This window comes from Vanessa cardui, chromosome 9 (assembly GCF_905220365.1).
Source record: "Vanessa cardui chromosome 9, ilVanCard2.1, whole genome shotgun sequence".
Taxonomy (NCBI): Eukaryota; Metazoa; Arthropoda; class Insecta; order Lepidoptera; family Nymphalidae; genus Vanessa; species Vanessa cardui.
Genome location: NC_061131.1, coordinates 7,808,715 through 7,835,654, shown reverse-complemented (window position 1 = coordinate 7,835,654; position 26,940 = coordinate 7,808,715). Strand labels below are relative to the sequence as shown.

General features: G+C 33.0%; 1 protein-coding gene across 1 annotated transcript in view; it reads left to right on the top strand.

Annotated features, from left to right (window-relative positions):
• LOC124532575 (tiggy-winkle hedgehog protein) overlaps positions 1–25,822 on the top strand; it is a 31,972-nt gene extending 6,150 nt beyond the window's left edge. The window contains exons 2-4 of the mRNA XM_047107532.1: positions 16,022–16,283; positions 22,925–23,067; positions 23,310–25,822. Of these exons, the coding sequence (XP_046963488.1) occupies positions 16,022–16,283; positions 22,925–23,067; positions 23,310–23,777 (873 nt within the window). The 3' untranslated portion in view covers positions 23,778–25,822. The remainder of the gene's footprint in view (positions 1–16,021; positions 16,284–22,924; positions 23,068–23,309) is intronic.
• The last annotated feature ends 1,118 nt before the right edge of the window (positions 25,823–26,940 follow it).

Genomic DNA, 26,940 nt, shown 5'->3' with positions numbered 1-26,940 from the left:
AAATTTAATTTCTTTTCTCTTCTAATAAATTCTTAAAAAAAATAACAACAGTATTGTTGTTCTTTCATCGATGTTCAAAGATGTTCTAGTATAACAGTTAGATACAAATGTAATTGATTTTATAGTAATTTTATGATAGGGACTTAAGTAAAAAGTTAAAATAAAGAATGAGGATTCGAGAAAGCATACCTTTTAATAGATAAAGCTAGCGATATTGCTATCAATACTTCCATGTTTATTTGGTTCAAAGTGTTCTCAATTTCGGATGAGCACGAGCATCTATTAATTTATAGCTTTGCTTCTGCTTCCTCAGTTTCAAAAGATGATTTATTAAGTAAATAAAGTGTCATAACATAATTTTATAAACAGGATGTGTGTATACATTAATTCGTAGTATTAATAACGAACCTCATTATTGTAAAGATACAGACTGACGTCAAATAATGTTTCGTCATTACAATAGGACTTGTTTTCTTTAGTTAATTTAAAGTTGATATGCAATAATGTATCTCTTAGATCGAGAATAAACTGAATTCGGAAACCTTTGAGTTTGAAATTACTATTTGGTAATAATCAGATCAAAACTACAAATGCGGCTGTAAAAATCAGGTAGGGTCATACTTTAGCGTGTCGATCGGCACTTAAATCTTACACCCAATAAAAGTGCACCTCTCTACAGCACAGTCCTGTAATTGGTCGTGATGCTTTCGATTATGCCGGCAATGCAAGCGATCAGCGCCGTAGTGCTTTTACGATTCTCATTGGTCCAGTTTAATGACGTGTGACGTCTCGTACGCAGAACAATGAGCTTGTAATTGGATTTTTACAAAGTGGAAAATTTACAGACTATTACATATATTTATGTATAGTGATTTATTCTGTTATCGCATATGTATAATGAAATTAAAAATGATCTTTTTAGTTTTTTTTTAGCTGTACTTATATTTGCCTACATTCATTATGATTGCGAAGAGGCCGGTAAGCGAGCGCAGGCGCTGCGGGATGCCGCCGCTATTCCCCGCGTCCCGCCGCCCTCACCTTTATTTATATTTATTTACCTTCCCTTCATTCAACGAAGGGCCGCCCTTTCGGCCCTTTTTGTCGCCTCGATACAAATATTGTGAAAGAGACCTGCGGTTAGAGTGAATTTATTGTGGCTACAATTTAATGGTACAGTTCCGACCACATTTTTTTCCGATATGAGCAGATGCTGTAACGTCGCATATCACCTAAACCTTGTCTAACTACTCATATGATATTGTTTTTCAGTAAATTATTATTTTAAGCTTTGCGGAAAAGACTAGTAATATATATTGACTTTTTATATAAAGTGCACATTATGTTTTATAATTTATTACATTATTGCGTGCCATTAAATATCATAGAAGACTCAATAAGATTTAAAATGTGAAGTAGCTAAAGACATTTAATGGCTTCTGGTCCCAATATAAATTATACGTCTCTTATCCACATTATCCTGGACTAACAAGGAAACAATGCAAGATAAATCGCTACAAATCGTGAAGGCTAAAGATCAAATCTTCACCCCATTTGAACGTTGTGACACGGCGACATCCATGCGCATCAGTTATCATGATAAATGACGTATTTATTTATCCGACGGGCCTAAATAGCTATGGTAATATTGGTCGTACAACAGCACAAAAGGTAACAAAACACAAAAGTTGAAAAAGGTAAACCGCGCTATTTACAAAGTGGCTAGCGAGGACCACACAGCCACAATCGAGCCGCGCGTGCGACTCTGCCGCTTCACAATAAAAAAAACATTCCCAACATAGATCTTTTTTGGTTATAGATCTCGCATTTTGCTGGTGTGATTTGTGACGTTCGGAAATGTTAATGGCACGTCCGATCTAGGCGCTGCCTTATTGTTCCCCTGCTACGGCAGTCTAGTCTCCAATTTTTAAATCATGATCGTTAAAGCAACGTCATTTAAATGGTGTCATTATTATAATGGTCTATAAAAACTCTAAAATCTTAGAATCAAAGGCGCGAGAATTCCGTAAAGACGCAAATTGTGTTTAACGGCATCGGCACGCAACGCGGGCGCAGTGTTTACGCGATCGCCAATAGCGCTGACGGACGAAGAACATGCGCACAGTCTTTGACACCGCACTACGCATCCGTTCTATGCCGACTTGAACTATTTTTGGACATTTTTAATTAGCAAAACATTTATTATTTTTTTTATTACATACATAAGATAAAACAATGCAGGCAGGTTAACTAAGAAGGGGTTTCGCTTGTACACTGTATTGTTAAACATTATAAAACAATTAATATACGTATAGTGAACACACATGACATAGTTTGATGTCTCTAAATTTATAAGTAACCTAATACGTTATACTTGTCTATTTTCAAATTAATTTGGTTCCCACATTTCCCGCGTCAAATCGACATAGGTACTCTTACATAATGAATTCCGTGGGCGGTTCGTGTATCGTCACGCTGGAATTATATTGGTATGCAGTTGCATCAATATTTTGTTCAGACGAAGATTACACGAGGAAGTTAATGTGTACATGTTATTAGTTGCCTTTACACAAGTACATATGAGCTACTTTAGGGCTCGTCTAATTGAACGTAGGCGCGGCGGCGGGCTGCCTAACCTAATTTACATTAATGCAAACGAGAAGCATTGTTCAGGTGTGAAACACCAGTGTCAACACGAGGTACTACTCAAACAGTTTATTAGCTCCACCCAGTACTTTCTGGCGGTCAGATCTTTGATATATTGACAGCTTTTTAGAAATATATACATAATGCTTTAATATGGGTATTCAAATGAAATTAATCGTACTATTTTTATCCATTGTCTAGAATACTTGTTAGTTGTTAATTTTAATAAATAGTTGCTTTAAAAAAGTACAATATATTCAATACTGTATAACAGTATATAAATAAAAAATATAATGACATAATTATATAAATATTAGCAATTTGTCTTTAGTTTATTTGGGAGTAATTAATTTCGATTTCTAAAAATTTTTATTGTTAAGATAATTCTCATCTAATATCCATAATGGTCATTAATACTGATATCGTCATAAGCGAAAGTAACTCTGCATGTATGCCTGTCTGTCCTTCAGGAAGACATAGACTAGTTTTTATGCCCAATAAACAACCCCCTAAAACTCCTACAACCGCGGGCGAACACAAATAATTAAATAAGATTATAAGAGATTCCTTATAATGCATTATAATTAAAGGTAAATATCATATAATAATATTATTTCCTAATATTGTTTTATTCAAGAGAAAGTGTATTAGTAGAATTGTTGGGGTTCAATGGCTGAGTTCAACCTAGGCTGCGGTCATTTGAAACTCTAGAGCACTCTAGTGGTCATTTTATATTATGTAAAATATTATAATTCGAAAGTCCAACATAACTTATCGTATATTTTCGTAAAGGAATATAAAACTTCTTATATACTATAACTAGAAAATCCATAATGAAAATTGGAATCTACAGCAGGACACACTACACGGCAATTATTTCCAATTTAGTCTTCTGAACATATTTACGCAATAACTTTTAGAGTAGTAATTTTATTATGACTTATTTAATAAAATGTTTGGTTCGAAAAAGGGTTGTCTAAAAAATTAATTAATTGTTCTGAGAAAAATCTCAATATGGTTTTAAGGAATTAAAAAAAATATATAGCACCTTAATTGAATCAGATTTCGCCGCGAATGCCTCAGATGACGTCAGCTGAAAGACAATGGGCGATCATAAATTAAAGTGACAATATGCCACCTCGGAAATTAATCTCTACACGTCGAGTATCGTGTACATCACTGGGCCGTAGGTAAACATATAAAAAATTACCGATTGAGACTTCGTCGTATGGTAAAGTGCATTCTTGTGTAAGTTGGTTAAAGTCAATTCGCGAGAATGTGCGAATATAAAATAATGCTGCCTGTTAATATCCAACTCAGTATTACTAATAGTACGAATGAATATGATTCACGTTTAGAGTAACGTTTCTTATATTGTGTTTTATTTATATTATTTTTTATTTCTTCTTCCTTAAACAGTAATTGAATTATAATATGCACGGTTCATTATAAATAATTTAATCAGTGGCTAGGCAGTTTCTATTAACGCGTTAGATTCACATTTTACATCCGAATATGTTAAAATTTGGTACACTTGTCTTCACTCTCGGTAAGATTTCTGATATAAGTAGATTTAAAAATAATAGATGTTCAAATTGATTCCTATATTTATTTCCAAAAAGTTTCAATAAAAATGTACTACTTTCCTGTTCTTTTTTCTACTACATTTTAGTTTAAAACTTGAATTAAGCAAATTTTGCAAGTTGGCAAAATAACAAAGATACCGATTAAAGTCACATTAATAAATCGTTAAAGTAATCTAATACCAATATAATAAAATCAAGACTAATTAAAAAATGTATAAATACTTTAAATTAATTTAATACACTAACTGTTATTGTAAGTCTTTGTTATATTGTTTTTAAAGATTTTTTTAAACCAATTAAATGTACCAGTATTATTGTAAGTCTGTAATGGAAAAGCTCTGGTTTGAAGTTTATTTCACTAAGCGGTTTTCAAATAATGTTTTCTTTAATCTGTAAGCAGTGGTTAAAAATTAAACACAAACCTCTGCTTCTCCGGAATTAAACTAGAGAACTTAGGTTCATAATAATAAACCACGCGTTTTATCAACTTGGATATTTCACTTATCACCTTTAATAATAACTAACAGTAATATATATCGTGTAATATAATCGAATAGCAATATTAAAAAAATAAAACGTAATTATAATATTAAATGTACATTTATCCAAAGATCAAACTTGCTTATAGTATCTTTGAAGCGGTGTGGGCGCCATGATTCAATTGTTTACTTTATTACAACCATCAATTTGTATTCACCCATATGGTACGTTTACACCGGTATGGGAGTTTTATATTATTCATAATAAGAATGCCTTGTTATGATTTGCGGCCATCGTCCAAAATTTGCGTAACTGACATACTTTAAATGTTTTTCTTTATAAACATCTTTCTTTTCATCTGTGATAATTAAAGTGTATTCAAAGAAAAATCATGATTTATTTATTCATAATGCACAGCACAATCATATTTCGTTATATCACTTTCCAACTGCGATTTTTTTGTTAAAATCTTAAGTACAAAATTTTACAAAAAAATACGAACTAACCTTTGAAATAGCTTAAATTTTAAGTGTTACAAAATTAAAATGTAGGTCGTCAGAAACGTAAAACTATTTTACGATTCTAGTCATACCAGACTTGCGGTCACATTAATTTTTATCTCAAAGTTGATAGAAGCTTGTTTATAAAAGTTAGTTGATGTAGAAATTATTTCATAAGCATGTAATTGGTGGATTTTACGAGGTCCGTGTATTTCATATACACAGAGACCTCGTTAAATCCATCTGAAATGAAAACTAAAGAAGCACATGTAGGATTTTATGCGATTCAAGGCGATTCACGTATGTACATAATGTTAGTAAACTACTACATTTCAACATCAAACATGATATTTTAAGGGTTTCGTGGGAATGCAATTGCGTAATCAATTGGTTTCAGTTGATTGAAGTCCAGTATAGCAGCTGGAGAACTGATGAGTGATACAACAAGATACTGATGATCGATATTTCTAGTTATTTTAAGACCACAATCGCTTAATTCCCTCGCTATATAATGTTAGACTAAAGTTAACCGTAAAAATGTAGATAATTTACAGGCACATTTTTTAATCGATACGTTCTGTTCAAATACTTATGAACCTTTGTCACTGTAGATACAGATCTCATTGGCATATATTGCTTACTCTATGTAATTTAAAAATTTCCTTACGTATTATTGATACCTAGTGATATTTCATATCATTGCAGTATTGTCAGATTCCGATGGACCGCAGTTAAACCAAAGGCTGACCGCATATAGAACGACGTTCTCACGGAGCTCGGTTTTGCGTCCTACTCAATCTTGGCATAATTAATAACACATAACTTATATCATCCAATGTGCATATAAAATACAAAACATATTTCTAGGACAAAGAAAATTTAACAATAATGAAAATATATAACGATTAAATTGAGTAAAATTTTAAATAAAGAAAATATGTTATTTTATATAACTAAAAATGTATTTAGATTTTTACCTTGAGCATATTATCGTTAACCGGTTTTGAAATACAATACCTTACATACTAGTTCTTTCGTGTGTGTCGGTAAAGTAAGCAAAGTTGTTGGTAGTGATGTTATTTGGTCTAGCGACGATTGTCCGGCAGAGAACAATGCTCCGCGCCACTCGCAATTAATAAACTAATGGGTTTAATTATTGTTATCGATAAGACGGGTGCAGTTATTTTGACTAACGCGATCGACTTCGTGCCTTCGATAAGCCTTTCGTTTGTTATCAAATAAATCTTATACGTATGTGTAATAAATCTACTTCCTTTGTGGAGTTTGTTTTTAAAATATACTCGAGATGTTCATAATATTTTAAGATTTATTCTTAAAATAACTTTTATTAAACTAAAAAATATATACATATCTAAAATACGCCTATTCGTTGTATTTACATTTAACACAAGCTGATATTCCTTGCAAGACAATGAACTTAAAGCAGAAATCATCCGCGTTTTCTTTTGCTGCAATGAGACATAAATACAGAATTATTGGTCATTGTTTTAATACAACGGCCGACATACCGCTCATAACTATTAAAATACGCGACGGTTTGGCCTCAATGCTCTCGAATATCTGCAAGTGTCGTCTCAATAGCATTGTCCAACTTTAACTTAAACATTAAACATAGAATACTGCATCATTGTTTCGACATTGCATCACAAACAATTCAATGAAAACAGCGCCTAAACAAACTTTAAGTCATGTAACTATGAAACGAATTTGTCAAAGACATTTTTTATGATCTAATCAAGATATGTTTAATTGTTTTTATTATGAAAATATAGTTGTTCATACAAGATAACTCTTAATTGCTTTGTTAGCACTTCTATAAACTTAGCTGCATATTGACTAATGTTTAGATATAGCATTGACCATTTCGCACTTGTTACATACATAATTTACATGTTGCAAAATTTCTTGTAGTTGGTAGATATGTTTTTAACATAAAAACAATGAAGAATTGCATTTGGCAAAAATAGATAGGTATAATAATTGAATTATTATTTATAATGTTGCATGGGCTGCCCTTTCTATGAGCTTAGCTTTTTATTAGCTACTTAAACTACGATTTTTCCCTTTAATCCTTGCTTTATCAATATGACAGTTTCAATGGTGAGAATTTTCTCTGGTAGCTCATTACATTAGTATTTTTTTATTTTCTTCTTTTAAGATTAGGTTAGGACGTAGCTTGTTAAAATAAATTTTAAATTGCAGAGTTATATCATTCTTGTAAGCGCAGTGTTTGGTGGCAATAAATAATCATGTCGGAACACAAAAGATGGCATTGTGAAGTCGACACGGCGACGTCCGATAAAGATCACTCTGCAAGTCCGAGCTCGGTTGACTCCTGCGCCACTACTTGAATGCTTCGAATCTTCAACTGGAATCAATATTAAATTTACACGACGAATATTTTAAATTATATTAGTCATGTTTTATGGCCCATAAGTAGTTATAGTAGTTGAATGTGAATGTTCAAGCGATAACACGATAAAAAGAAAACGGTGTTTATCCTCAATTGTTATATGCTCGTAACGCTTAAACGATGGCTATTTAAAAACGAAATCTGAACAACTTATTAAAAACTCTTCTAAAGATAAAAATAAGTTATGATTTATTATATTGTCACTAAAATTACTCATAGTATGTATAAAATTAAAAGGTCTAAGAAATTTTATTTTAAATTTTTTCGTTGAAGCAATGTATTCATATATTCATTTTAGTATGACCCTAAAAAGAAATAAAGCGCTCTAGACTTTCAAATTAGCATGCCTTAAAAGTAAATTGATCACTCGGAGGTCGCTCATTGTGTCTGCTAAGGGGGACATTTGTCTACTATTATTATTTTGGGCCGGTTTTTTATGTACCTGCCTACATGGCGCCTGTCTATTCATATTCAAATTGGGACTTCGTGTTGAGTAATTTTTAACATTTATATACAATGATTATTGTGTAATCGAACATCGAGATGATAAATTTGAATGACCTGTTTTGAATGGCATATTATGAAAATACCCCCGTATCGCTACTACTAGCATAAACATCAATTTGTTACAGTCCATAGACATTTGTTTATCAGTTTTTTAAATTATTTATATAATTATTTTATGTACCATTCTTAATCTTAAATAATTACATCTAATTACAATTGTATAGTTCGTTATTATTACTATATAGACATGTTCATTTTATGTTCTGAAATATTTAAATCATATCTGTTATCAAAAAGGATTTATTATATTTTTTCGTACTTGCCTAAACGTTAAAAGGCGTAAAGATGAGCATATTAACCAATAGAAAATATTTAAGAGCCTAGCGGTTTGAGACAGCGATAGCTACGATACCTGCTGAGACAGAGCTGGGTTATCCAGCTTATTCATTAGCGTTATGTTACTCCCACCGCCGTCGCTCATTTTATTTTATTTATGGCCGACGAGTCGAGGTGAGACCCCAATTTCGCATACGCCTGTTGCTTGATAATAATTATACCCTAGCCATGCAGCCGCTAAAAAAGGCCGCCATTTTAAAACGCAATCTCTTGATAATATACTTTTCAGTTTGCAAGATACCTTTTTCTTCTTTTTTTACTTCTTAAAGACAATACCTATCGAGTCGAGTTGCTCGAAGGGATAAGTGAGTGTTATATTTTGTTACTCGAATTTAAAAAAAAAATCCATTACTCAATCTATTATATGTCATATCATACATATTTAGGTAAACGAATGTTTTTGTCTTGTGTCGATACAGTATTTTTCCTTGCAAAAGATTTAAAGAAAATATTACTGATGACTTGTTGTGAGCATTTTCGTAAATGTTAGCGGATTAGTAACATCAATTTCTTATGTAGCGCTAATGTTTTTTCAAGTAATTGACGGCCACGCAATCACAGTTTTTGCCAAAACTAATATTATTTGACAAAACTGAACTTTCATTTCGAGAAATACTAGGAATATAAGAAATAAATACAAGTCAATGTAATTTGGTATTCTAGTTTTAATGTGTTAAATGCAATAAACAAATTTATTTTTTATTTTCAAGATAAATGGCTCCGTTAAGAATTTTATACAGCGACACGAGAAGGTCAAATCGAGGGACTCAGTGGCAAAAAGCTCTCTCATGTCCGCGATGTTCAGATAACCTTAAACTGAGCATTTGTTATCCTTATCTCGTGTTCGAGCGTGGCTAATGTGGCTGCAGGCAGATACACCCGATCGATTTATGTCGCCTGCCTGGCACCCACGACAAATTGATAATTAATTTTCGACCGTTGCCTTTGATCAAACCGAAGTATTTGCAAGCATAACTTGGGCTAAATACCGACTGCCGTTATAAATTTTGATGAAAAATATTTTGATATTTGTTTAATTATATTCATCTGTGATTAAAAAAAACACGAAACCGAATCGTGGATCAGATTTCAGTGACTACAATGGACTGTGACTGAGTTTCACCCTTGTTTCTTTTGTTCTCAGATAAGCAATTTAAATAATTCCTTGCGAATGATACACTTAACTAGCGAGTCGTTTAAATAAATACATTTCTACTATATTTATACAATTTCGACATGGTATAATGTATTAGGTATGTTTAAAGTATTCACAACTTACACATACATTTTTTTAAATTATTACTGTTAACTTTAAAACATTTGTACCTGTATGTAAATTTCTTAATAACATTTTATACAAGAGTCGATGTCGCTAAATTCTGCGTAATAATTGAAGTGAAAATAACCACAAGACGGTCCTGTGTCAGTTTGTCTCTTTGATGAAATATTAATCGATTGGAAGCAAATTGCTATGTGTAAACCAATATTCTATGCATCCCTGCCAAGTTATATTTGCAGTTTAAAAACAACCTCTAACTTTAATATCAGGCGCATACGGCTTAAGTTTTATTTTTTTATATACTTGAATATTGCAAAGGATAAACAACAAAAACGATACCCTCTCATCGGGTAATTTTGTCAAATTACTGGAGATATCACTTTTGATTTGGGTACCGAAAACAATACAAAACCTTTTGTGTAATTTGATACCGACCACTGACGCAACTAATAAAATTTAGCGGTTAGAAAAAATCAATCAGTCGAAAAATTTATTGAAATCATGTTTTTCAACATTTTGCACAAAACTGACGGAACTAAAGTTATTCTACATATTATACAAGAAATATGTGTGAATAATATTTCTTTATTTACAACATACGAAGATAAAATCCATTAAGTTTGTAAACAAAACAAGTTATACTTATCAAACACTTACGACTTGGCTACCAGAGCCATTTCACACTGATTAAACTAAAAATATAAATGGTATGTGTCATAAAAATATGCGTGTCGGAAGACACGTCACCCCACAATGCTCCTAAACACCGCTTAATCCTTTAAAACAATGCTAATGGATCTACGTTAAAGTCGCCGCTCGAAGTCCTGTCAACAAATAATACATTCGACTGATCGCCTTAACGCTTCGCTCACCACCAATAAAGTTGACACTAAATTATGAACTGTTTTATTTTGTTTATACCCAAAATCACGAAATTGTAAATAAATATTTTATTATACGCGTTCACTGAACGCATTTTACTGTGAGCGATGAACACGGGTACACGTCAAAACATCTTTATCGGGTTATTTGTCTTATAAAATATTATCGAGAGGCACTTCGGGACCGTCAGCAAAAGAGGACGTATAGTGTGATATGTGTGCGATTGTTGACTTTACGCCCACGATGATTTGATCACTTCTCTTTGGGCCGAGACAAACAATAAAAGCGGCGATTACGAGCCTTAGTTGTAACAAATATAGTTTATTATTCTAAGAAGATGAGCTACAAAAGGAATGACTCTTAAGGTGTGAATAGCATCGCCGCAGACCGTACTGACATCAGAGATTAGTGCGCGAGCAATGCAGCCACCCGTACCAAATGCGACGCGACGGCTCGAGTTATGAAGTTTTGATATACTGATAAATCAATAAATTTTATTACGATAGTTCCTACGCGTCATGATTTTGTTCTTTGATCCATTTAATTTAGCCGTCAATGAATTTCTTAATGTTTACAATTACCGATACTAGATACATAAAATTATAATTTTAATAAACGACTTTATTTTACATAAAGATACATCAATTTGACGGTAAGGCCAAGATGGTTAAAGTAAAATCTTACAACCGGTCGCGTTGGAAAAGGCGTGCATTTTGCCTCCTGCAATCACGTACTTGTCGCGTTTTCATCACCTCCTGCGCTAAAAGTGACGTAATTACGGATGCAAATCGATCAGCGGTAGTTATCAGCACGACGAGGGTTGACGCAGAAAATCAACGCGATACGCAAGTTAATGTTTATTACAGCGTTTCGTATGTGATTTAGTAAGAACGATAATTATAAGAGAACTAAATAATTTCAGCCGCATTAAATACTAATACCTTGTTGTTCTTGTTTATGTTTATTGAACATAATTGAAATTGTTGAAAGAAAAAATCTATAGACTTGAAAAATGTTATCGACGTCGGAAGCGTGGATTCCACCGTTCGTTCGGATGACTTGCAAGTTGAAACTAGTGGGCATATTCTCATTGATTTCACAATTGACCCCCGCTACAAGCTGTGATCATGATATCGTAAATAATAGATAATTCCCCCGGTACTTAAACGCATAATAATAGAAAAAATGTTCAGACTGATCGATCCCAGAGGAATCTCAAACGATTGATTTTCAATGAATGAAATCCACAATTTGCACCTGGAAGCGCGAACGAATAAGTGCAGTTACTTTGATCACTAGACAACATTTAACGCTTCATAAAACTAATTATAATAAGTAGAGAAGAAGAAATTCAAAAACATAACTACATATTATAAATATATTTTCTCCGGCCGCGTCGGTCTGTCTGTATGTTCGCGATGAAATCCAAAACAACTGAACGGATTTTAATGCTGTTTTTACGAATAGATAGAGTGATTCATGAGGAAGGTATATTTATTAAGGTTTTGTGTCAATACATCAAAAAACAAGAGAAAAAGAACGACAATTATTAAACATGTCGGAAAAAATCTTAAGTGAAAAAATATTTATCCAAATAAATTATAAAGACGGTGACTATAATAATCAAAGATAATCAGAAAACTTAGCCTAGAGTTTGCGTTAAAAAGTACACACAGTAAAAGTAAGTAAAGTCGCATTTAGAAAGTATATAATATATTTATATACATCTACACTTCAAAAGAATAATAACTTGCATTATTTATATATTAGTTGTATTATTGATAGATGTTTCAACATATGTGTACCTGGAATAAATATTGTAGAAAGACAATTCGAGTGAATGAAGTGTAACGTTTCATTAACATTGTTCTGTAACTCAAGCAAACACTGCACATCGGTGTCTTGTTTCAAAAGCTTTTTTAACAAAGTGAAAGGCGCCCGAGTCTCCTTAAAACCTTGTGGACTGTTTTCGTTAGCGTACCGTGTGCAACCTCTATGAGAAAAAAAAGGACTCTGAAGCTGTCGAAAAATGTACTTGTTTAACACCTTCTGGCCATTATTGCAAGATAAGTAATTTAAATATTACATATGCAAGCAAGTACTGTGCTTATATTTGCTTCCTTAATTGCATACTTCACGTAATATATATTTTTCATATAAAGATAACGTTAAAACGTTTTACTGGAAATTCAGAGAAAGGCTTTAACTTATAAACGGTGGCTCGTCGCCGATGACAGATGCATTAATACAACAAAGGATGATATTTTTCGTGAACAAATATTATGGGGCTTCGAACATGAACGGTCACAGGTGATCTACCTTCCCTATGCATATTTATGACGTGTTCGACGGCTGGTACGGCACCAGGGTTTACGTGGCAAACAAATGTTTGTTTTGTACACATACATGTTAAAATATTAACGCGTGTGTAATGAGTAGCTAAGGGTATTGAGAAATAGTTAGTATTCTAAGTATTTTACTTTACATTTTTTCTTGTATTAATAGAAAATTTATACACGTTATTTCCATAACACAAGCTTTGTTCGTCTAATAAATTCAACGGTCGACTTTATTAAAACCGCCCTTAACTATTTGTTGTAGTTTCACATCAATAAAAAAATCAAAAACCAGTCAGCATTGGTCGGTGCTTTTCGACTCCTGACTTTGTACAAAAAACGATGTGTTAAGGAATGTAAAGAGCCATTTAATTATCCTAATATATTGTTATGGTCGCGCAGGGAGGCGGTGATAAATTAGTGGAAAGAGAGAGAGAGACCAAGTTATGTTGACGTAGCGAATGAAGGTACGAAAAAAATCGTTTCTTTAGACTATTTTAAATGTTTATTACTATTGAATGATATCGCTTTAATGGTTTTATTTTAGGTAAGTTCATAAAATCAGATTTAATCGAGTATCACCTAAAGACCAAAAAGCATCTCATGCCCGTGTGATCTCACATTACTGCACCCGTTCTTGGCTACAGTACGATGATCTTAAAGTTTTTATTCCATTTTTGCCTCAATTCCATCGCACGGCCTTCATTATACGTCCGCAAGTGCCTCGATCGCCACCGGTTCAGGTAGCCTGGTTTCATTTTAAAACTTGACCCTAGGTATTCGACACGCTTGTTGTTGTTAATTGATATAGTCTGAAATGAGTATTTGATGTCGTGTAACTTGATAATTTGCGATCCGTGTTTGGAACTATCAATAAAACCTCTTTTGACTTTAGAATTTCGTTGCATATTTGAAGCATGTAAATACTTACCTATCGTGGTAAATGTAATGTATTAGGGTGGGTAGATATGACGTAGTGGGAAAGGGCGAGGTGTCAGAGGCAGGCTTCCCGCTGCGCCCAGGCATTGTGATCGACAGCTTGTTTACTAAAAATATGCATAATGAATTTATAATAGCCCGCCCGGCCTGTCGCGTTGTATCGTCTTGCTAGATTCAACTTACGTGTGCACTAACAACGGGTTTTATATATTTAATGTATACCACGTTTACACCCTTATACATAATAAATAAAACGAATACCAATATATCGTTTTGTAAGATTGGTATTGTAAGAATACGAAGACGATAGTTTTGCTGCTAGAATTACTATTCGTCTGAAAATATAAACTAACCTATTTTACTTTCAGTATTAAAAATGATTTGATTTTTATTTTTGTAAAATGAAGTAGCTCTTATGGTAAAAGACATATATTTTTTTCAAATGAATAAAAATTTGATCGGTCTCTGACTTTTTAGCTAAGAATTACATAGATATTGAGATATACAAGTATTTAAGTTAACATTATAAGAAAAAACTTCTCAGAAAGAGGACCTAATTGTGCCACCGTCGCGTTCCCACGTTAAAGTGCATCAGTGTTTGAGTATACATTTAACATTCGATTGTTTTAGTGCGGACCGAGACGTCTGCAGAGTAAACATTGAGCATCCCATGGCTTGCTCTGCACGTCGACATGGAATCTCGCTGCCAATAAGCACTCAGTAAAAAAGTTTTTATGAAATAGAAATTTTTTGTTATATTCGAATAAATGTTTCGATGTTTTTCATTAGATAATGTTGTACTTATACTTAATGTACCATTGCAATGTAATATATTTATTTTCTCTAAAATTAGTATAAATTTTATTTATAACCCATGGAATGCAATGTGTGTATATAAATTAGGTAGAAAAATGGTCTTCCTTCAAATATTTGTTCGAAAAGTTTGAACCGTGAAAAATCTGGAATTACTTTGGCGATGGAGAGCGTTTTGAATTTCTTACAACTCTTTATTAGGTGGTTGAAACGTTCGTAGAAGTAATTATGTACGGTGCTCCAAAATATCTTTTATATTGAATGCAAGCGGACGCGACGTCCACGCGGGGCGCCCATCGCTTCGATTCGTTACGTCAATCTTAAATTTTTTCACTACGAAATCTGCATAGAGTGAGTTGACATCGCGACACAAAGCTGGCATGCGGTGCGTCCTGCATTGTCCGCATTTCTTTATAAATATTTTGACATTTCCTTTATTTTGCCCACAAAGTTATTTCACAAACAGAATCGTGTTGATCCCTTTGTATGACGCGTTTTAATTTGATTTATTTTTCATGACGAAATGCCGACAAAGTTTGCGAACTGGCGGGAAGGCCGGTTTTACAATTTGTTATCTCATCTATTGGTGTATTCTCTAGCTGTTAATAAAAAAATGTGTATATCGTTTTCATTGTACGTAATTATTTTAAAAACTTATGTAGGGTCGTTTTTTTATGATGAAGTTAACGTTGAAGAAATAACGCAAAATTTTATTGTTTAATTTACCTAATTGGTTTTGTTTATTTTTTTATTTCTTAAATAAATATTTTATTTAATATTTATTATTAGTACTTTGATACAATATACGATATCATAATACAAGTAAATATGTTAATTAATGCTCTATGAATGGTTTCTCCTAATATATGTTTTTCTATCGAATATTTTTTATTACAACAGTGGGTCACTATTTCAGTTTCACTAAAAGCAATAGAATTAAGGATTTGAAAAATCTTTACTACAATAAAGTTGTCATCGATATTTTTTAATTAAGGTATATTATTATGTCAAGCTCACGTCATGCATACTTTAGTTAAATGGTATCTAGCTGAAAAAACATGTTTCGCAGTCCCCCCCATTTTAGTACAAATTACATTTTTTTACATTGTGTCCATTCAAGAAGTGCAATATTTTGTGTTAGCTATTGATAGGAATGTGTCGATTATAATTTATTTTTGGTAATTTATTTACATAATAATTAAACATGTATATTAATTACTTTTCAGCGATGCAAAGAGAAACTGAATACACTAGCGATCAGTGTGATGAATCAATGGCCCGGAGTTCGGTTGCGAGTGATCGAAGGCTGGGACGAGGAGAATTCCCACCTTGACAACTCGTTACATTACGAGGGTCGAGCTGTGGACCTCACCACCAGCGATCGCGACCACAGCAAGAACGGAATGCTAGCGCGGCTCGCTGTTGAGGCAGGCTTCGACTGGGTCTTTTACGAAAGCCGGTCCTACATCCACTGTTCAGTTAAAACAGGTACGTTAAAAGCATTTAGTGTATAAGAAGATTTAAGAATATAATATAAGTTATTATAAATTATAATTATTGAAATAATATTCATTTATGAAATAAATTAAGTACATATATAATAATGTCATGCACAAGGCATGTATATGCTTATGGTTTATCAATAAATACAAATACTAGAATAAATAAAAATATAATAAAAGCAGCAACTAAGATATTTCAAGCAGTTTCAAACAAATGAAAAGCTCATTTGAACACTGAATCGTATTAAAAACAAAGAACCGTTTAATGATTTTAAAAATTGATGGGTACATAACTGTATAATGTGGACTACGGGACAAGCCGCGCAGGCCAAATATATAGTTGAGCTTTACAAGAAGAATGCACCTCAGACAGCTTCCCGCGCCCGCTCTCCGGCGGTGTCGATCAAACGGACGAACAAGCCTCTTGTTAGCGTACGTCCTCCTCACACCCCACCTTTAAAATATTTTTATCCCTCTCTAACACGGCCACATCGCAGCCAATCCCCCACTTCTATAATTACGCCGGTGATTCAATGGCTACTTATAGCTATAAGTGTATATGCAACATAACGATGAGAGAAACGACTATTTATATGTATGTATGAACATGTTTTTGATATTATTGAAGCAATCTGGTGCTTGTGCACATTCTTAATGCTGTTTAGAGAATCATAGGTTGCTGTGATTGCGCAATATTTGCCTAAATAAAACTTCTTTAAATATATATAAGTATTTGCTTATGACCATGTAGAAAAAATACATAAGAGTCGTTGATAGTATTTACCTAGATAATTTAAATATTAACACGTTTAGAATAGCTAATACAAAAATCAGGAAGTAACAAAGAATAATGTTAAAAATTTAAACTTATTTCACAGATTCAACGGTATGGGGCCGTGTCTTTAATTTGATAATTTGTCGTATAGGCATCTACTAAAAACTTAGGCTTTGTTACGCTGCTACAGTTCCATCGGTCGCAGTCGATTTGTAGCCATGTTTATTCATTTATTCAGTTTTTCGATCGAAAGCTTGTGGTATTAATTTGGAGTTTATAAATAATTAATGTGGCGTGTGGGTATATATGTCGGTCGCGAGCCAGCCGGGGTCAAGGCCACATCATGCACGGTTTTCTCTGACCATTGTCTTAACAATCTACATCCATAAGACTATAGTTACTAAGGTGTTAATAATTAACTTATTACTATAATAGTCTGCATACTTCATAAACAAATAGCCTGAAAAAGTCTTGACATTCGAAGAGATTTAAAAAATAAGACTCGAATTTGTTTTTTTTCTCTCCAATGAAATATTTATGGAGTGCATTTATCTCAAATACCTGATTCGCAACCTACATTAAAAGTTTTGACTGCTGCTTTTGTGATTTATTCAAAAGTAAAGTAACAACGATTAAAAGCTCGTTTAATACCGAGATTGTTATCGGAAGCTTCGTAATTAATTAAAATCGTTTAAAAAACTTACGTAAATTTTAATCGCATATAAACAAACCCAAATTTTGAATACTCTTATTTAAATAATTCAAAAATAATACAGAAATGTAAGCTTACAGTTTTAAATATGAATGTGTTATTATAAATACTTACAACAAGATAACCTGTCTCGTGACATGATCTCGTATATTAATTTAAAGCATCGCACTGGATCATCGCAGCGCCAATAATATGACCAGTTTTTATAATGGTTCCAATTAATTGATTTTCATTGGCTGCTCTTTATTGTTTCTTTTGTATAACTCAGTTTTTTATACGCTTCAATATCTTATTTGTAATGGGTTGGAAATGTTTATTGCAATGAATACGTGTAATATAATAGATACATTTGTTATTTTGCTTTTGTAAATTATCTATAAATTATATATCAAAAAACAATACTAGATTAATCATATAAACAAGTATTATATTGGTCAATATTCGCTGTATTACTTGATTCGAGAAGCTTAAAAAGACATCAACGCGCTCAAATGTCACTTTACATTTATGTCCTTGTAGTTGAGTAAGTATACTGGTATTAATGAATGATTATAATGATTTAAATTTTTTAGACTATATATCTGTATATTGCTACCAGTTACTTACTTTTCATACTTTAAAATAGTACTGCTTTTCGGGTCTATAATGATACTTACGGGTAATTTAATTCAAATAAAGTCGATGAGATAGAACAATCAAATTGATTCAATTATATACGTGTAGGTACATACGTTGTTTTTAATAGAATATAATATGTTCGAAACAAAAATACTGTGATGAGCACTTAAGGTGGTTTAACACGAAGGAGGCGCGCGTAAATGGGGCGTGACCAAAGGCAGGTCACGAGACGCTGAAGGACGAACGCGACCCGATCTAGACGGTCCCGTCCCGAAGTAATCGCGAAGTCGAGACTAAATTGATTGAAAAAAAATACGTGAATAAATAAATTGCAAATGCCAACGCTAATTGGCTAAATAACATTGCGATAAAAAATCCACTATTTAAAGCTTAAGCAATCTCCATAGTTGCACATATATTTATTTTAAAAGAACTCCTTTTATATTTAGCGGTGACATTGTACCTACAGTTCCAGCTATGAAGGTATATATAATAGGTAATACATTCGTTATAATATAATTTTAATCCGATAATTATTTATACCTACTTACATCTTATACTGTTCAAATGTAATCAAATTAATTAACGATTTAATCATAGTACAAGGGAAAATTTATAGACACTTAAGCGATATATGTATACTAAAGTGGTTGATAAGTTGATACGGTGCAGACAAGGCATACGAATATACCTACGCTAAAGAGTTTAAAAAGAAATAGACATGCCATTATAGCTTTAAATCTTATGTAGTGTTCTTAGTATTCATTTTAAAACATTTTTTATGTTTTATATAGGTAAATATGTATTTACAAAATCTGCCTTTGAATTGTAAAGGAATGCCTTTTAATCACCTTATTTAGAATCATATTATTAACGGCATTAATATATGAAGAGAAGCGGATAGAAGCGCGAGTGAGCGATGTGCGCTCGAGCGGTGCACGGTCACGCCACATCCCGGAAAGCTGTGGCCGCAACTTGACTTGTTCCCACACATACCGATATGATGTTCAACATTCATAATATGAAATTCAGAAAATGATGGGAGCTTTACGTTTACTTGCGCTTTCTGTCTATATGCTTGTTGTTGATGTTTAATGTTAATGTAGTATCAAATGTAGCGAAGTTTGTAAAATATTGTAGAACAAACATTCAATTCCATAAATAAATTTACATGAATCAAAAAATTTCTAAATATATAAAAAGTAAATTAAAGTGTCATTTTTCTATGTTGGAAAATAAATTTCAAATCAAAGTATTGTTTCTTATACAATAATGACACATCGACACTTGCCACTTTTTTATCGTCCGATTGAGTATTTAAATCAGAAAAAAAGCGGGAGTGCAGGCATTTGCTCTAAAGAAGCCATAGGAATAGAGTTCAATGCTCTATTATATTGAGCAAGATTACTGAATGGTGTCGATTACCATATTTAAGGCTGAAGAATTTCCATTAAACATAAAATGTTCACTCAATTTACTTAGAACGTCTTTAGATGAATGGGCTAATCTATTATTCAATGTCATAACTCTCGGACAGCAATAACTCAGCGGGTTACGATATTCTGAGCTATAAGTATATATTACATTAGAAAGTCGGCGTATATACTTTATTTAAGTATTTTTTAAATAATTTAATTAGGAATGAACGTTAAGAGAAAAAGTTGAAAATTGGAATATGCCAAGCGAATATTCGTTACAATCTTTCTTTTAAACGTCTTGAATGAATCACAATTTCTTAATTCCTATTTACTTTTGATAAATTACATACGTAAGTTTCAATTATAAACAGTTTTTCAACCGCATATTTAATAATAACATTGTGTACAAACATTTGCCATAACTTTTCCACCGTTACACGGTTCTGGCACACATATTTAAAATGTTTGATAAATTTGGGTACTTTCGCAGACCAAATATTTATTGCTCTGGGAGCTCTATAAAGATACACCGCGCGGCCGCGTATGAATCATAACCGGCGCGGGCGCAGTTTGGCATTTGCATGACCACGTTGATGTCGGCAGCTAATTGCTATTCCTTACGATATAAATAAGATAGATTCGCTGATCTGAGCGTTGCTGGAGGCGTATTTTAACAATATTTTAAAAGTATACAACTATTTACACGTTCTCACTATATATGTTTTTATATATCCATAAGGACCTAATAATATGCAGCACAAAAAATACCTGCGATAAATGGACATAATAGACGTACCAAGTCTATAATAAATAAAAATAAGTTAGCGCGATGATGGTGATCGAAGTAATAGCACGTTGGCTTTTATGTAATCTAAGCTACGACTTAGATAGAGCACACGGTGAATATTGCGTATAGAGCGACGATTTATAGTAATTAGGTATCTATGGTGATACGCTGAAGTAAAAATATAGTATTTAGATTTAGCTAATACTTTTGAGTTTATCCCTTAAGTAAAGAATGGTGAAACATTGAAACATTTTAAATAATTTTATACCGTATGGAATATTTTTTAAAGGTAATTACTAGTGCATCTTTTTGGCATAGATAACAAAGTCGTGAATTTCATAGGTATGATCAATCGGGGAGATTAAGTGAATAGTGTCACGTGCGTGTATGTATCTGACCGGTACACCGGCAGCATGGTCAGGCGCCGCCTAGCTCTCCCGGTGGTCCCCGCGGGGCGGGGTCGGCGTGGCCACTCGTGGCCTGCCGCCTCACCGCCTCTCCGCGCCGCGCGCCTCGCTTCCGCACCCGCACCCGCGCTCGCGCCGCTTATCGCCGCATCTTCAGCCTAACTTAACTTACGTCACACCACTGTGAAATCGTGTGACAGGTTTAAGATATTGAATTAGTTTAAAGTGGTCTTCGAGGTCAGGAATTTTGGCTGTACAAAATTAAAAGTATATTATTATTTATTAATATTATAGGGCTTGATTTTGAAAATAGGCACATGCTTATAAATTACCGCGTACCTAAACGTTGGGTCCGTAACGTAACGTTAGGTGGGTAGATTATTATTAATAGCGAAGATTTTTGCTTCACTATTAATAATAATCTCAACTTATAAATTTAACATTTAAGTAAAGTTAGGTAAATCTATAAGCGTTAAAATTAAGTCTAAACGTTTTCTTATTTAGAATAATATCATTTTTATTTTTCACTATTGTTAGAATAGAATAATTTAATTATTGTAGATTTAATTTTAATAATAAAAAATGGGTTTTGATATTGAACAATAAGAATTTTAATATTTATTTTTTATGGAGGAAAGAGTCTCTTCCTCTTCAATCCATGTTTCTTTTTTTTAATAACAATTATTCTGTATAAGTTCTTAAAAATAAAATTACGTAAATAAGGTCAAATATAAAGTCGACTAAGTTTCAATTATTAGAACGATATTCATTTTATAAATTTTATTATTCAATTTAAGAAAGATAAACTTAATACAACAAGGGCGGGAACAGGTAACATATGTTGTAATTTGGCCTTTTTCCTTTCCTGAAGAAACAGTCGTGTATAATAATTAAGAAAAATAAAAGTGCCTTCCTTGAGAAACATGGGCAAAAAGTGTAAAGGTGGCCGACATGTACCTATTCAATGATTCGTGTGATGTATTCACCAAACAACAAACAAAATATCGACAATAAGCGCTTGACTTCGAACGAAATCTAATTTGTGTGGTTATTGTGTAATACGATAAGGGCGTCCCATCGTTTTGTAAACGAGGATCGGCTGAATTTATCGCTCGGTTACACAACAAATCAAAATTTAACGAGCTCTCGCAAACGTTGCCATCAGCTTTGCAGTAATCCACCGCCACTGTGTCCGCTTATGCGTGTAATTGTACCGCTCTTCTTAATCGTCTGAAAAGCAAGATACAAAGTTTAACTTAATGCCATTTACATTTTCTATGTATTGCTTATTCCATTGATGACGACGTGCTAGTACGAACATCAGCTAGTTAACTTGTATTTAATCCGTTTTCACTTATCTTTTCGACGTCGTCTCAGTGCACGTAAATACCAAAAAGTTAATTTTTTCGTCGCGCAAGATTAACACAGGTACAGTTTAAGCTGGATCAGGATTTAAATAAATACCATTAAATAATAAACAAATAAAGTTATAAGCAACTATGGTTGTGGTCGATCTGCTGTAGTAAGTTTATTTTTTACAAACAATGGGCATAAGATTAACCAAAAGGGATAGAATTTTTTATCAGTTAAAAATTTGTTTAGGCTAACTTTAAGGTATTTCGACGAATTTTTATTTATGCTATAAGTAAATAATCTACGTTTTTATATTGGATTTTCGCATCATGATTTAACAAAGGAATTACCTGCACGGAACACAAAGTTTTGTGGTGTGCAGATAACCTTCGGTCTGGGAACAAGAAAGCGTCTGCGACTCTCTTTTGTTTTATAACTTATCGGATTTTAATTACGAGCGTAAAAATCTTGTTACATTTTACAGCAAGTTTGGTATTGATGATTCTGGATATTTCTCGATAGAATTGACATTTATGGATGTCTAATTTTTGTTACAGAGTCTTCCGTGGGTACTGGTGCCGGATGTTTCCCCTCTGGATCTGTGGTGCACACACTGAATGGACCTCAAGACATTGAGAATCTCAGAAAAGGAGATAAAGTATTGGCTGCTGCCGATGACGGAAAAATGGTTTATTCTGAGGTGTGTTTTTAATCAAATTGTTTTAGTTTTCTTTTTTGTAAGTCTGTTCAAATTATTCGTTCGTATCGTTTAAATTTTATTAATTCAACATATTTTATTTTAAAATTATTATCATCAATTATTCAGGTTTGTCAGTTATTCTGTCTTTCGAACTATTCTCGAATTTTAAATGAAACTAGCTTAACAATCTGTAATATTTTAGTAAAAAAGTGTAATTTAATTTCTTTTTGTTATTATTACAGGTGCTGGAATTTATTGATCGAGATCCAAACGCAACTCGACATTTTATCGAAGTTACAGCTGAAAATGGTGTGACTATCACAACTACGCCGTCTCATCTACTGCTTCTAGCCGCTGCCGATGGCTGGCGAGAATTATTCGCTGCTAACATACAGATAGGCGATGTACTACTAACCAGAGGATACGGCAGTGTAATGCGTCCATCAAAAGTCATCAGAACTCGTGTTGTGTCAAAACGTGGAGTATACGCACCATTGACCAGGACCGGTACGATAATAGTCGACGACGCTTTGGCGTCTTGTTACGCTGTTGTGCGCAGTCATTCCCTGGCTCACGCCGCAATGGCTCCCTTACGATGGTTGTCAAGCTGGAGCAATTCAAATGAAATTCCACGTGGCGTTCACTGGTACGCGAATGCACTATATAATTTCGGCGACTATGTGTTGCCGTCTTCGTATAAATATCGCTGAAATTGAAGTTTGTGTGGTGACATGACAATGACAGCTACTGTAGATGTGATCGTTCACATAAAATCGCGCGCAGGACGTGCCAAGTTTGGACACTTGTAAATAATTTACCCTGTAAATAATGCGGACAAGAAAATTGTAAATAAGTCTCGAGTACTTAAGTCTTTATTAAAAATGAATTCAAGAGCAAAGGTTGTCCTTTTCGAAATCCTGTCTATTTATTAAGTAGCGTTGAGGACATCTTTGCCTTTATTGCATATTTTTAGTTAACATAACAAATATTTGTAAATTGTGTCGATATTGTTATTCTGCACAATGCGGAAATACTTATCTGTATGCGCTTATGTTTTTTAAGATGTTGTATAGATATCATAAGCACTTTATTAGCAAATCTAAATTATCTTTTTTTCATTTATTATTAAAGTATTATTAGGTGTTTTACTCTAAACAGTATTTGGTTAATTTTTGATGTTTGTAACTTGACATTCCACGGCTCTAATCTTTTTACTTCCTAACATTTTACAAGAGTAATGAATTGTGATCTTGGTACCTAAATCAGTGCCTTAAGATTTTATTTATTGTTATGTAGGCTAGTTCTCTATTTAAAAATTGACGAAAACAATGAGGTAATTCGTATATTCTTTTTTAATTTATTCTATTGCATTTGGCTTTCTTTAAGTTCTTTTGGCTAAGTGCATTATTTATTTTTCTCTTTACATGTTACTGGATATAATATTATCTTGTATGGCTTCTATTTATTTAATATTATTTGTGTATTATTAGTAGGTACTAATCTTTTCTGTTTTTATTATATCATTGGATGACGTATAATGAAAATTGATAGAATTATAGTAATTAACAGACATCCCTTATACATTAAGTAGATGTATAGGACAGTGTAAAACTATTTCGTGAATAAAGAATAAGTTTTGTAAAGGTTATTAACATCAGTTGTTTATTTACTTTGGAGTATCGAATCGTTGTCGGGGTTTAATTTATCATGTTACTAAGTTTTTCTTTTAAAATATACATTGACAGTTTCAAAATTTTATCTTTGGGGAAGTAGGTGAATAGGTTATGAAATTACGTTTCCCAATTAACAAGTCTTAAACAGAAGAGTAGTATGTTCTTAAAAATAGCAATTCGATAGGTTACAATAAATTCTGAAGAAAGAAGCATTTTTGTACGTGAAATACTTTTGTAACTGAAATATTATTTTAACGATACATAAAAAGCGACGTAAATACCCACTCCAGTTTCTATAAAATCATTAAAATGACAACAGATAATATCCTGTAAAACTGTTTCAATACACTTTTCAACGATCGTACAAAAGATCTAGAACTGAACTTTTGGTTCCTATAGTTTGAATTTAGTAAAATATTTACTAACTCACATCAGTATTTAGAAGTAATAAGTAGGTTGAAACGTGATGTTATGTATTATTATCATTATTAAGAATACCAATATTAAATTATCGTTTAAAAAATTATATATAAGCCGAGTCCTAAATCTTTTTTCAGTATTAAGGAAGATTAGGAGGACTTCTCACCTATATAATAGTTATTTAATGTAATACTAACGATTAGATTTATAAATATAAAAGCTTTAACTAATGTTTCGATAGCAAATGTACGCCATTTAAATGCCATATCGAAAATACAAATGCTATACTTTGTGCCGTCTTTATGTCAAAAGTAAAGCAGTATTATATAACAGTGCTTGCGTAATGTGTATAGTATTTGTAGCAAATAGTGTTACACCTAAATAAAGTACCTACGTATATTGTGAAGTACTCAAGTACTTAATATATATTATAAGTAAAGTATTTAGTAGGTATTATGTGTCGCGCAAAAAAGAAAATTGTATTAAGCGCTTTATTTGATGCAAATGTATAATTAATAACACAATTGGAATGCTTTTTTCAGTGAATGACGTTTTTCTAATTTTGGTAAAGTATCTTGTAATTTATAACGGTTCCATGTAATTATTGCGCTTTCATATTATTTATTTATTGATGTTATTTTTGTATTGATATAAAAGTCTTAAACATTCAAAGTGAGCTGTTTTATTTTGAAACCTTTCTTTAATCGGTATTTTTACCTATAACAAATTATGTTATGCAAAGAAATTTTCTCAGTTCCGATGGTTATAAAATTACAAAATTACTTCGAAATTTTATTAAAATATAGACTTTAAGAACCATTTTGGCAAGCATTTGGCAAGGCAAAGGCAAAGGCAAAGGCTTTAAATGCCAACGAAATGATTAAGTTTCAATGAAAAATGATTAAGCAGACTTGGCCGGCTGACTGACGCCAACCTGCCTGATTTTTTTTTTGCGGGATGAAATACCTTCTATGGCCGGAATCGACGAGGTAACAACCCATATACTAACAACAACAACAACAACAACAGCCTGTAAATTCCCACTGCAGGGCTGAAGGCCTCCTCTCCCTTTGAGGAGAAGGTTTTGGAACATATTCCACCACGTTGTTCCAATGCGGGTTGGTGGAATACACATGTGGCAGAATTTCTATGGAATGTGTCACATGCAGGTTTCCTCACGATGTTTTCCTTCACCGCTGAGCACGAGATGAATTATAAAGACAAATTAAGCACATGAATCAGCGGTGCTTGCCTGGGTTTGAACCCGCAATCATCGGTTAAGATGCACGCGTTCTAACCACTGGGCCATCTCGACATATACTAAATATCCACTTTATCACGATAATTTTCAAATGTAATTGGATAATAAAATTAAACAGCAACTATCTCTATGATAAATGATCATAAGATGCTGACATTTATTACACAGATTTATCCTAAGTAGAGCGAAATCGTCTTTCAGCCCCCTTTGGCTCTTCTCTATAATCTCTGCTATCATATATGTATAATCCTTCCGATAGTCTCGTCCTTCCACGACATTATCTCGTGTGATAAACGCCATGCTTGGCATCTAGAGATCTCCCCGACTATCGTCGTCAGAGAATAAATACGTCTCATATCCATTCCGAACAGAGTATAGTGCGCCGTAGCCCGTAACCATTCATGACAGGAGGTTGATACCTACCACCTTGCACCAGCAAGCTTGCGTCTGCGTGAGTGCTACCTCTTCTCGTTAAGTGACACATTACATAGGTGAGAATCTGTGAAATAATAACTTTAT